Below are 13,945 nucleotides of genomic sequence, written 5' to 3'. Positions count from 1 at the left end.
AGGAATGGTATCAAACATAGGTTCATTTGAAACGCTTGAATTGAATGAGGAATTGTATCGTTGTGTTACCGTTCCTCATTCCATTCCATGCCTTACGATTAGCCTGTCCTGCAATTTCTACCTCCACTCACTATGCAGGACTGTATATTTTCATATTGCATTTATCCAGGTCCACCCAATCTATACAGTAGTTTCCTCTAAATGAATGTTTTCGTGCATGTACCTATGGTTTATTTATACAGGGTAAAGTCCCATTGAGATTAAACATTCTTGTTTACAAGAGAGACTAGTTAATGTAGCAGAAGATGTCAAATCCAGATTATTTGGTCAGCAGCTCTCGCTGGCCTCCCTTGCCCGTATTCCCAGCCTCCAGCCTCCCCAGGGTATCACTCCTAATCTGATTACATGCTTCATTTGCACCAGTTTGTTTTTCAATCAAGTCTGGCTGCACTGGGTCTATGAAGGAGGGAGAGAGGGAGGGAGGGAGGGAGAGAGGGAAAGAGAGAGAACCCTGCCCTGGTCTTGCTCACTTATTTACACCCTATTGTTCATCGGACGCACAGCTCTGGGTCCGCGGACCAGGGGAATTCTGACTGGCTATGACATACCACCACAGTAATTTTCAGCCTCATATAGTTTGAGTTATTGAACACGCAGGCTTGCTTTAGTAAGTAGTACTGTTTCAGCGACTATGGCGGATGTCTAACAAGGCCCAGGCCCAGCTTTGGTTAGTTAGGCACAACTGGGCTCAGCTCGGTTTGGCTCTGTGATGTCAATTAGTGTGTTGTTTTAGTCAACGGACATTCTGGCTTGTTTACTCCGGTCGATCCCCCCTGGCATGCATAGGAGGAGAAAAAGAGAGAGAGAGAGAGAGAGAGAGAGAGAGAGAGAGAGGCTATGAGCAAAGTGCTGGTCTCTAGACTCGTTGCCTCAGCCAACATGTTTTTGGTTCAGTTTCAACTTAGATTGCAATAGTGCAGGTACTGTGAGACATTACCACCTAGCTGACCGTGTGGCACCACTGACTTCATTGCGCTGAATTGCAAGACTTCCTAACATACTGTGGCTACAGGCCGCATGGGTAGGGATTCCCGCACACACTCACACACACACAGAAACACACACACACACACACTCACACACACACACACACACACACACACGCAAACATACACCACCCTCCAAATGGATTCTTGTCATCATCCACCCCCCACACACAGACACCCACCCTCTAAATTAAGAGTGGTGTGGTCCGCGGGGACCCTGGAGAATGAAGGTGGCCCCGCTCGAGAGTTCCACACAAAGGGGGCGTTTGTCCTCCCAGCAGGGACCTGGCCCTTAATGAGAGCTGTGGGTGTGATGGCCAGCGTTGGGGGATTGTGCTGCCGGGCTAATGGGGAACGCCAGCTATCAAAGGGAGGTACGACACAGGCCTCCAGGGGCCAGAGTGAGACAAAGAGACCCCCGCTCTCACCACTTCATTTACATGGAAATCAGGCGTGGTCGATATGGACTCGTCAAATTCATTTACTTTGGGATTTCCCCCCTTCTCTCTCTCTCTCTCTCTCTCTCTCTCTCTCTCTCTCTCTCTCTCTCTCTCTCTCTCTCTCTCTCTCTCTCTCTCTCTCTCTCTCTCTCGCCTTCTTTTTGGGGGATTTCTCTGCCACCCCAAAAGCTGCCGGTGGGCGGTTCACTAGGAATGTTTTCCCCTCTTCATACGTACATATGTTGCACTCGCAGGCATCTCCTGCCTGCGCCCCAACCTGCCTTTTTTTTTGGGGGGGGGTGGGAAGGGGGGCGTTTTTTCTCACTCCACTGTTACCCGGACAACCTCATTCACAGGGAGTATAAAGGGAGAAAGGGGAGGACTGGACAGAGGGGCTGGAAGAAATAATGAAGTTTGTCCATATTCAGGCAAGCTGAAAGGTCTCCTCTCTCCCAAATGCCCTCTCCCCCCCTCCATTTCCCTGGCCGCCCATTCCCTCATTCCCACCCCCCCCACTCCCCCCCCCCCCAAAAAGAGCACAGGACTTATTACACTGTGTATGTGGTGGGACCACGACGACGACGACGCCACCAGGAGATGTTCTGGTTTCAATTTGTGTCAGTCAGTGGAAAAGTGAAGGGAAACAAATGATTTCGATTTTCAAAGTTTGGCCTCGTTCGTCCCCGCCCCCCGCCCCCCCAACTCCCTCGTTAGTGAAGGTCCTTGGCGCGGGAGCAGCATGACGGTCAGCAGCCATCGATAAAGCCTTCTGGCACATGCCTGAGTCCAGGTCAACACAGAACGCTGTCAAAGGGATAGCGCTAGGACTCCGAGAGCAATTAATCATAACTATGTGAGCTTTTTCTGGCCGCCGGTTCTGCAGAAGCAGAACAGGCCTTCTCTCAGAGCAGAACAGGCCCGGGCTAATCCAGTGTGAGAGTATTGACTTTCTCCCCCTAGAGGAGCTTGGACACGGTGAAGGCCCCTGCTAATTTTTGGTCAGGCTACTAGCTAATTTCCCTCAGTGACCTCCCTTTGTGAGGGAATGATCTCCCCTACCCCCAGTGCTGACATAAGGCATGCCAAGACAGTGTATGTGTGTGTGTGTGTGTGTGTGTGTGTGAGTGTGTGTGTGTGTGTGTGTGTGGTGTATGCACACAATGCATGCCAAGACAGTATGTGTGTGTGTGTGTGTGTGTGTGTGTGTGTGTGTGTGTGTGTGTGTGTGTGTGTGTGTGTGCGTGTGCGTGTGCGTGTGTGTGTGTGTGTGTGTCTGTGTGTGTGTGTGTGTGTGTGTGTGAGAGTGAGCTTACAGGAGGATCTGTCTAAGCCTAAAGCATCTCTATAGGGAACCTTGACGTGAGGGGGACTCTTATCAGACTAGTGTCACAAAGACCACGTGACGTCACATGCTGGATGTGCACCGAAATGGCCTATATGGGGATTCTACCTTTTCTTTCTACTCTTCTTCTCTCGTTCACATACAGCATTTATCAGATAACACAATTGTGGCTAGCCTATATATAGATCATGAGAGAGAGCGCGCGCGAGAGAAAGAGAGAGAGAGAGAGAGAGAGAGAGAGAGAGAGAGAGAGAGAGAGAGAGAGAGGCTAGCTTATGGACCTTTAAAGATAACTCATATACAGATGGTTGTGAGATATTGGCTGTGCTGTATTCTGTGTTGGAAACCTAACCCACCCCTCCTAACCCACCCCTCTCTTCCACAGACTGTGATTCTCACTGCAAGGCGTCCAAGGGCAAGCTGAAGATCAACATGAAGAAGTACTGCAAGAAAGACTACGGTGAGTCCACAGCGCAGGAATGTTCTGGTCCGGTGCCGGGCCAGCAGTCGAAGGGTCAGACGTCTTTATTAATCCGATCACGGGCCGTCCCATATACTCCCCAACGTCCCTTCTCTGGGGTTCCTGGGCCACAGCATTGATGGTTTATTCACACTCTCAGAATTAGAGTCATTGCATTATAGAGGAAAGGTCTCGGAATTAAGCCCTGAGGGACACCACTGATGGACAGCCCAGCCAATGTTAGACCTAGTAGTGCTGGGTTCTGGGAAGAAACACATGGAATTCAAACAAATTCAATATTTTTGGAAGGTTGTGTTCAGAACCTGCTAGCTTGATACGGTATTTGAGTGCCAAGACACCTTAAACCACAGATTAAGTGATGTATCCGTCGGCCAGCATTTCTTGAGTATTGTGAACAAAAGATTTTAGGACAATGTTGTTACAAGTATAATCACAGCATTTACTACACCGCAAGGGAGGATGGTGAAGGTAGAAATCAGGCTTATTGTAATACATGGATTTACAATAAACCTGTCCTTTCTGCCGTCCCTGCTAAACAGGTATAAGAGCAACTTAATCTGTGTATTACCAACCTTAACAAAACACTGTTACAAACCTAACTGATCCTGTAGTTTCAAATCAAGCCGTACAAATATGCACTAAGATATGTAATACTGTACTGTATCTGCACACTGGCATACACACACACTACTCTGTGAAACTCTCCAGAGCTCGCCAGAGAGAAAGGGGAGAGTCTGCTGGGGGCAGGCTTACCACAGGGTGCCCCCTTTTATCACCAGAGAAAGAGACGGTGGGTAGTACAGACCAGGCAGAGAAACACCGTTTTGATTATTCAGTTCCATTCTTTACATCTCGAGTTCATATCTCAGCCTGTGCTTCAGCTGAAATTGCCCACAGAGAGAGACATGCAGTCCCTTCGCTGAACCGTGGCACGAGCCAGGCCCCCTACTGGCTTGAGCACTCCATCATAGTCCTGCTCTGCCAGGCCTCAGCTGGGACTATTTCCATTTGTTCAAGATTTTTTCTCCCCACCTTGAGGGAGGGATGTGTGTGTGTGTGTGTGTGTGTGTGTGTGTGTGTGTGTGTGTGTGTGTGTGTGTGTGTGTCTGTGGCTGTGTCTGTGTCTGTGTCTGTGTGTGTGCGTGTGCGTGTGCGTGTGCGTGTGCGTGTGTGTGTGCGTGTGCGTGTGCGTGTGCGTGTGCGTGTGCGCGTGTGCGTGTGCGTGTGTGTGTGTGCGTGTGTGTGTGTGTGTGAGTGTGCGTGTGTGTGTTGCATGTGCCTGTGCCTGTGATCCTGTCTTTCAGGAGTTGTCCCGCTGCACAAAGCCAAGGACTCACTCAGAGCTTCAGATGGCTGCAGCACAATCTCCCACTGCGTCCCCTCACAGTCCCTCTCAATTACAGCTAATGGGCAATTTCCTCTCCCCCTGCACCTCCCTCTAAAGCCCAGTGGATCTGCCCAGCCTGGGCCCTATAGCTCCCCCACCTCCGCCTACCTCTCAGGCCTGCCAATCTAACAGTGGGGTCCCATGTGATTGGGCTCGGGTGGGGGGCCAGTGCCTGGGGCTTTGGAAGGAAGGAAACGCACAGGTCCACATGCTCCTTCTAAAGTACTTGCACTCTGCAATGACAATAACGTTGATTTTAATCTATCTAATCTAAGCCTCCAAAGTGATTAAATGAGCCAAAGGACACAACAGGGAGGTGTTCTGCATACAGATTACTGTTAGCCTACTTGTTCTTTTTTTTTCTGAGTGGGGCAGTTCCATTCATATTTTTCTTTTTAATGATAGATATAGTAGAGATTATGACAGGAAGGATGGGTGAGAGAGAGAGGAGGGATGACATGCAGGATATGTCCACGGCTGGAATCGAACCGGAACCCTGCGGTACATGGTCAGCTCTTAATCCACTACGCCACCTAAGCGCCCCTGTTAGCCTACTTCTTGGTTAGAAAGCATTTTAAATGTATCTTCTCCATTGAACATGGATGCTCTTTGGTCCAGTGACTAGGCTTAACATAATGGCATCAATTCAACCAGAAGTGCATGGCAGCATCTGAAATATATATCTGATACAGTGGAGGTTGGTGGAGGTAGAAATTGGAGGTCGGGCTCATTGTAATGCATGGGATAGAATCAGGAATGGTGTAATGTATTACAATGAGCCTGTCCTCCAATTTCTACCTCCACGAACCTCCGCTGATCTGAATACTGTTTATCATCACATTGGAAAGTATTGGGATTGACACGCAAGCAAGCGTAGGCCATGTTTATTTTATATTTTTCAATGGTGAACTCTCAAGTCTGGGTCTTTGGAGCTGTTTCACAAATGCAATAACTTCAATAACTGGAAGCAAAAAGGAAATTTGAGTTTTGATGATTGATGATACCGGACTATTATCATCGTGTTCTGAATAACTACCAAAAACAGTAACACTAGACCGAGAGAGAGAGAGAGGGGGGGGGGGGGGGGGTGGAGAATGAGAGATATAGAGAAAGAGAGAGAGGGAGAAAGAGAGAGAACGAGAGATAGACAGAGAGAGAGAGAGAGGAGAGAGATAGAGAGAGAGCGAGAGAGAAGAGGGGGAGGAAGAGAAAAAGAGAGAGAGAGAAAGTAAGAGAGGGCGTATGTATGTAAGTGCGGTATTTAAGAGGCAGTAGTAGCGTGTGGGATCATCCACAGCTCGTATAACAGCCTCATGTCTGACATTATAGTGTTTCATTGCGTAGTCCCACTGAGCAGCCAGCCTACACACCTCCACCAGGAGAATGATCCATGACCCTCATCCCCAGTGAGGACCTAACAGTCTATTAATCACAGCAGTGCTATGCTAGAGATCTCCTATCAGCAGATCGCTGTCTACTAACCACAGTACAACTAGCCTGAGCCGGACACAAACCCTGTGGAACATATCTGGGAGATCGACTATATATCTAAAATATATGAAAGTTTCCCTTAATAATGGCCTCTCTTAGACTCCTGGCTTGGGACAGCACCTCCATTCGTCTTGCTGAAGGTGATAGTAGTGTATGCTTCATAGCACTCAGCCGAGTAGTATTTCATTTGCAAGGGAATGTTTCAGCTTTTTAATACGCTGATAAAGTGATTGCGTCATATTCAAAGAATATTGCTATATTTGTCTGGAGACAAATATAGCACGTTTGTATTGGAAGCTCCATAAGAGAGTATATCCAGTATATCTATTTTGCCATTTTTCTATTGTGATAACATACTTTATATTTGATATTTGAGACTATTATGTTTGTGTTGTGCTAATAATTGTAGATCCACACAGGTATACAATCTGAGCTCCGTTTACTTGCCATGTGCCATTCATTCTGACAACACACACACACCGTCGTAAAGCTCTAACAGACGTACAGCACGTGACGTTGTAAAGTGCAACAAAGTGCTGCAAAGACAATGACACTGTCGTACATAACAGAGACGTGTACTGGTATACAGTAACGTGGCTAACATTTTTTTTTAAATACATCTTCTAACCTGCACAGTTAGTCACACTGGCTCTGTTTCCAGGGCAATGGGGAAAGTGGTATTTTCATGTCAGCGGTACAGCGCTGTGTGCTTGTTTGGTGTCTCCAGTGACATTCCACAATACCAGCATATTGTATGGTAGATGATTACCCATCCCTTTGTTTTGGAACCATTAGATCAGCGTATTCATTGTTCAGACTTTGATGGATAGATACTTGTTTGTTCTGATCTGTTTGTTATATAGATATAGCATCTGGTGTTCTGAAGGGGCTTATGACTTGATGATCAGCATTTCCTGTAATGAAACACATCCCGCTCCCACAATGCACCGTGCTATTCCCCCCCGCCGAGATGAGCCGCACGTCCAAGAGCTCCCTCATCAATTAACACTCATCAATCAAGCTGAGCATGGAGAGGTTCCCTCTGTGGCTCAGTTGGTAGAGCATGGCGCTAACAACGCTTTGGTTGTGGGTTTGATTCCTGCTGGGACCATAATATACTAACAAATGTATGCACTCACTGCAATGTAAGTCGCTTTGGATAAAAGTGTCAGCTAATTGGCATTATTATTATTATTATTATTATTATTATTATTATTATTATTATTATTATTGTTATTGTTATTACAAGTCCAAACGCTAAAAACAGCCAAATATCTTGCTTCCAGTGGAGGCTGGTGGAGGTAGAAATCGGCCTCATGTAGGATGGGCTCATGGTAATGCGTGGAATGGAATGAGGAATGGACAAGGAGCCTGAGCTCTGTTTTCTACCTCCACCAGCCTCCCCTGTTCTCTGTTCTTTTCTTTCATTGTTCTGTAAAAGATAGACTATAATAGTCAGCCAATCGTTTCAATTCACCAGGAAATCGACAGCAGCCATTATTCACATTTTAGATTAGATTAGATTCAACTTTATTGTCATTGCAGAGTACAAGTACTAGACAACGGAAAGCTTCTTTAATTTTTTCCTAAATCGTTAATGTCAATTATCATACGCACTGGAAATGAGCTGCGTATTGCAGCTCTATAAATCAGAGGACTGATTCATGAAAAGCAGGGAGGTTCCTATTGGTTTTCTCAGAAGTTCATTAAAAACACTGGAGGCCAATGGTTCTCCCTTGGCTGTATAGTATGGAGGCGGTATGGGTAGAGACCATTCCTTACGCCTGCATCCATTCTCTTTGCTGCCATCTAATTCATTTCTCAGGGTTGTCCCTGGTGCCTTTGTGGGCTTCCCGTGGGCCCCCCCCCCACCCCGCCCCCCCCCCTGTGTGAGGGGGTGCTGCGGGGCCCCTGGGGTCGCGGGAAGGGGCCCCCTGTTTAAACACAGCAGTGCACTCTGCCGGCTCGGAGCATTCCATCCGACACAAACAGGTGGTAAATTAGGCCGAGGCTGACGGATCGCCACCCCCGGAGTGGAGAGAAAGAAATATGTTGTGTTTATTCATTTTTGTTTTCCATTGTGGCCGTAGCTACGGAGACGGTGGGCACAAAGGGGTTATATTCTCCGCTGACATCCCCCCCCCAGCCCCCAGCCTTTGCCCCCCCCCCCCAGCCTTTGCCCCCCCCTTCCCCCACCAGCCTTTGCCCCTCCCCTCCCTCCCCTCCCAATGGGGGGGGGACAATGAATCAAAGAGCCGCGTGTTTGCAGACGGTCCGGGCCAGCGCTTAAAGGAAGGGCCACACAGCCCCCATCACCCACCCACCCATCCAGCCCCTGACCCCCCACCCCCCCCCCAGCCGCCCATCTCGGCTTGCCCCAGGGCAACAGGTCCCAGATCAGTCACTCGGCTGATAAGCAGGGGCCTCAGTGTTGTAATTAAGCACGCTCTAATTTGATTAGCACCCCGTTGTCTGGCGGTGTACGGGTCAAGCCCCCGCGCAGCGCCCAGAGAGAGGGACCCCAGCGGGGGGGGCTTGGCCTCGCTGGGAGGCTTGGCAACCATAGTGGTGTTAGCTTCTCTCTCTCTCTTTCTCTCTCTCCCTCGGTCTCTGCCTCTCTCTCCCCCCCCCCCCCCCCCTCTCTCTCTCTCTCTCTCTGACACCCTGCTGAGATAGTCCCAGTAGTACTGTTGTGCCTCGTTATCCTCTTACAAGTAAAGCAGACGTTTAGTGTCCCTGGTCATCAGCTCAATTTAACGGAGTGTGTATGGGTGAGTATGTGTGCATAATGCGTGTGTGTGTGTGCGTGTGCCATTGAAGAATGTTTGTGTTTCTGTGGCCAGTGGTTGAGGACTGAGCTATTTCACTTTTTCAGCTTACAACCTCAATTATATATGAAATACAGCATGCATTTCATCATCCTAACTCTTCTTGGGCTACAACCACTACTCCCATAATTTCCACTTTCCGGAGCGGGTTAGAAAAAAAGAAAAGAGAGAGAGAGGGAGGAAGAGGATGAGCACCAAACACTCCTGACCAACAGAACAACCAGTATATACGTAACTGAGGAGAACAGATAACCAGGCGTACAGGTTGACCGAACGACTGTTCTACGTGTGTAAGGGACCGGTACTGGAGGGACAGATCCAATGGTCCGGTCAGACTGGCAGCAGCTTGTTAGAGCTGAGAGACCCGGGGAGGAGAGGACTGGGCCAACCAGAGAGAGAGACCCAGGGAGAAGGGGGCCAGATAGACAGACAGAGACCCAGGGAGAAGGGGGCCAGATAGACAGACAGAGACCCAGGGAGAAGGGGGCCAGATAGACAGACAGAGACCCAGGGAGACCCAGAGGGCTGGGCCGGCCAGGGAGGGAGACCCAGAGACCCAGAGGGCTGGGCCAGCCAGGGAGAGAGACCCAGGGAGACCCAGAGGGCTGGGCCGGCCAGGGAGGGAGAGACCCAGGGAGAAGGGGGCCAGATAGACAGACAGAGACCCAGGGAGACCCAGAGGGCTGGGCCAGCCAGGGAGAGAGACCCAGAGACCCAGAGGGCTGGGCGGGCCAGGGAGAGAGACCCAGGGAGACCCAGAGGGCTGGCCCGGCCAGGGAGGGAGACCCAGAGACCCAGAGGGCTGGGCGGGCCAGGGAGAGAGACCCAGGGAGACCCAGAGGGCTGGCCCGGCCAGGGAGGGAGACCCAGAGACCCAGAGGGCTGGGCGGGCCAGGGAGAGAGACCCAGGGAGACCCAGAGGGCTGGGCCGGCCAGGGAGGGAGACCCAGAGACCCAGAGGGCTGGGCCGGCCAGGGAGGGAGACCCAGAGACCCAGAGGGCTGGGCGGGCCAGGGAGAGAGACCCAGAGACCCAGAGGGCTGGGCCGGCCAGGGAGAGAGACCCAGAGGGCTGGGCGGGCCCAGGGAGGGAGACCCAGGGAGACCCAGAGGGCTGGGCCCGGCCAGGGAGGGAGACCCAGAGACCCAGAGGACTATCTCTGTTGGATTCTCACGCTGCCGCTCTTGGATGAGGCTCTGGGAGCAGAACCCGGACAGCTCATAAGGTCGGAACACATCCCGATTCTTCTGTAACCCTCTCTGTGGCTGGGAAGATAAATAGTGCCCCCCCCCCCTTCCCCAACTCCCCCCCCCCCCACGCACCCTTTATGTGTTGGGTTGAAGGAGTGGGCTCCAGCCCAGAGACACACTGTTAATGAATGGCAGGACTGTGAGAGCGTGCTCTACTCAGCCCAACAGGACTCCTTTCTTCCGAAATTGTGAGCAATTTGCTCACAACAGCCCCCCCACACTCACCCCCCCCCCCCCCCCCTCGACTCTCCACCCTCCAACCCCCCCCCACCCCCCCTCCCCGTTCTCTCAGAACGTTCCAGGCTGTTATGGGGGGGGGGGGGGGGGAACAATCGATGTGCCTTCGCAATTCAGTGGGAGACAAGGAGAAGAAAAATACTTCCTGTGCTATTTTCAGATAATACCGTGGCCGCACTACATTGTCTCAAACATTACTCAGCTAATAAGCCCACAGGTGTGTGTGTGTGTGTGTGTGTGTGTGTAGGGTGTGTGTAGGTAGGTAGGTAGGTGTGTGTGTGTGTGTGTGTGTGTGTGTGTGTGTTTGTGTGCGTGCGTGTGTGTATGAGTGTGTGCGACCAGGATGTGAGTGTGCATGTTTATTAGTGTGTGTGTGTGTGTGTGTGTGTGTGTGTGTGTGTCTGTGTGTGTGTTTGTGTGTGTGTGTGCGTGTGTGTGACTGTGTGTGACCAGGCTGTACATGTTTGCATGTGGGTGTATGAGTGTGTGTGTGTGTAGATGGATATTAATATCAGTTTCCACATGAAGGTTTGGCAGAGACTTTTGGCTATATTCTGTTAATAGCAGAACATATCTAATATTGATAACCTGACTCCAATGTGTGCGTGTCTGTGTGTGTATGTCATGTGTGTGTGTATGTCATGTGTGTGTGTGTGTGTGTGTGTGTGTGTGTGTATGTGCCTTGAGTGTGTTTCACACCATCCACACTCTCTTGTCCCCAAATTGGGTCAATTCACACAACCGTGAGTGGAAACTATTCAAGTTGTGTCCCCCCCCTCCCCCCCCCAGGCCCCTACTTTGTCATTAATAGCACATTCCAGACTAAACCACTTCACCTCAAGCACAGATTAGCTCCCTACACCAGTGAGTTGTTTTCCCCTCGTTGCGACGACTGCGACCGTTTTTGCAATCAGAGTGATGCATTAATGGTCGGTCGGTGTGACACACAGATCCATGCAGGGGAGCTACAGCGGGGGGGGGGGGGGGGTGCCAGGGGAGCGACTAGAAAGGGGCCAAACTCCTGGGAAAATAGTCTCAATAGTTAACAGAAGGTTCTAGTCCCCCTCGCCCAGGGTTCTCAAGATGTGCGGCGTCCTGCTTTACACCTGAAAGGCAGCTCTCTCAAAAGCACAGGGATGGCTTTGCGTCAGAGCTGTTTTACCTCAAACAGATGTGTGTGTTTTTTTTGTGTGTTTTTTTTCCATACAGGATGAATGCTGAATTTTCCCCCCCTTTATTCAACGTTGTTCTTTACTTATCCAGTATACATACCGCCACCTCCTTCTCTCCAGGCTTGTCAGTTGAGGGGGAAAAGGAAAGCGTTTCTAAGGATACGACCACAGCAGTCAAACATTACAGCCAGTCTGAGGGAGGTGCTCATTCAAATGTCCTCAGCGGGCACCCATTGTCTTTCCCCCCGGGGAGCGCTATGGCAACAGTTGCTGTAATACGGAGCATTCTAGCCAACACAACAAGGAAAGGTCAGGGGTCATATCTGAGGGGAGGGACCAGGTCCTACAGGACACACAGAGAGAGAGAGACACACACACACACACACACACACAGGACACACACTCACACACAGTCGACACACAGTAGGTCAGCAGTTCCTGGATCTTCATCAAACATTCAAGCAGTTATTGGACCTCTTGTAAAATTGTACATTTAGGCTACAGCTGCTGGTCCAAGTTCCTCAAGAGGTCATTTGCAGTTTCATGTAAATGACAAGGTGAGGGTACGAACCCAAAGGCTGTTATGGGTTCACTCTTCACCCTGTTTTTTTTAAGGAAGAAATCTATGTATACTGTGGATGTGTATCAGGGGAGGCTGGTGGAGGCAGAAATCAGAGGATGGGCTCATTGTAATGCATGGAAAGGAAGGAAGGGTATCAAACATACTCCGATTTCTACCTCCGCTGGCCTCCCCTAATGTGTACTCATGCACTCATCTCATGCCCTGTTTTTCTTCTTCTTCTTCTTCTTCTTCTTCTTCTTCTTCTTCTTCTCCTTCTTCTTCTTCTCCTTCTTCTCCTTCTTCTCCTTCTTCTTCTTCTTCTTCTCCTCCTCCTCCTTCTTCTTCTTCTTCTCCTCCTCCTCCTCCTTCTTCCTCTTCTTCTTCTTCTTCTCCTTCTCCTTCTTCTTCTTCTCCTTCTCCTTCTTCTTCTTCTTCTTCTTCTTGTTCTTCTTCTTCTCCTTCTCCTTCTCCATCTCCTTCTTCTTCTCCTTCTCCTTCTTCTTCTTCTCCTCCTCCTCCTTCTTCTTCTTCTTCTTCTCCTCCTTCTTCTTCTTCTTCCTCCCTCCCACACCAGCCGTCCAGGTGCACGTCCTCAAAGGAGACAAGGCGGGCGAGTGGTGGAAGTTCACCGTCAACATCATCTCCGTCTACAAGCAGGGCGAGAACCGCATCCGCCGCGGCGACCAGCTCCTGTGGGTGAGGGCCAAGGACGTGGCCTGCAAGTGCCCCAAGATCAAGCCCGGCAGGAAGTACCTGCTGCTGGGCACCGACGACGACGACTCCCCCGGGCAGAGCGGCGTGGTGGCGGACAAGGGGAGCCTGCTCATCCCCTGGAAGGATCTGTGGGGCCGGCGGCTCAGGAAGTTCCAGCAACGTGACAAGAGGGGCAAGTGCTAAGAGGAGACAAGAGGGGAGAGAAGAGAGAGAAGAGAGAGAGGGAGGGAGGGAGGGAGGGAAGGAAAGAAGGAGGCGCGAGGCCTCCTTACTGAGTCTGAGGACCACAGGAGGAGGAAGGAGAAGGAGAAGAGAAAGAGAGAGAAGTGAAAAGAGAGAGAGAAAGAGAGAGACGAAGTGGACTGAGTGCTGCTGCTTTGAGTGGAAGCAAAAAGAGGATCTTTTAGTGTTGTTTTTTTTAGGAACATTCGTGAAGGAGCTCATTTTACAGTTGTTAGTTTTTTTTGTTTTGTTTTTTTGTTTCCAGTTGTTGTTTTTTTCCTGTTTGTCCTTCAAGGTTTGTTTTGTTGTGGAATTGCAGAGTTTGCACCTAATATTTCAGATATGTTACTTCATCGTTTGTTTTATTCATGATGCGAAACGTTGTTTCTTTTTTTTTTCCTTTTTATATTCCCAGTTCATTTTTACCGAACATCAGAAAACAATCTACTGTATCACATTTCTGTGTTTTAAAAGGCTCTTTTTTATAAATATATATATATATATACTGTGTTGTGTAAAGTGTTTTCTAGTGAAGTGAGGTGACGAAACCAGAGGGTGTGAGGGGAATCTCTCTCATGTGTAATGAGTGGCCCCTGCTTGCCAAGTCTTGTCACGATAAACTGTGTAAACTGCTAAAGTGTTAACACATTAAATTGATCATTAAAACTAGGTTTTACTGTGGTTTCAGCGTATACTTGTAAAAATCAAGCGAGTGAGAGTGAAAAAAAAGTCAACAATGCCATATACCTTTCTTTTTTTTAAGAGCTCCTGAC

General features: G+C 49.6%; 1 protein-coding gene across 1 annotated transcript in view; it reads left to right on the top strand.

The window, feature by feature from the left end:
• Positions 1-13,133, top strand: part of ntn1b (netrin 1b) — a gene marked incomplete at its 3' end in the record, with an annotated part of 50,133 nt that extends 37,000 nt beyond the window's left edge. The window contains exons 6-7 of the mRNA XM_080522396.1: positions 3,214-3,288; positions 12,811-13,133. Coding sequence (XP_080378522.1) covers positions 3,214-3,288; positions 12,811-13,133 — 398 coding nt within the window. The remainder of the gene's footprint in view (positions 1-3,213; positions 3,289-12,810) is intronic.
• Positions 13,134-13,945: the final 812 nt, after the last annotated feature.

The sequence above is a fragment of the Nansenia antarctica genome (genome assembly GCF_963989245.1).
Source record: "Nansenia antarctica genome assembly, chromosome: 2".
Taxonomy (NCBI): Eukaryota; Metazoa; Chordata; class Actinopteri; order Argentiniformes; family Microstomatidae; genus Nansenia; species Nansenia antarctica.
This window is presented reverse-complemented; position numbering and strand designations above follow the sequence as displayed.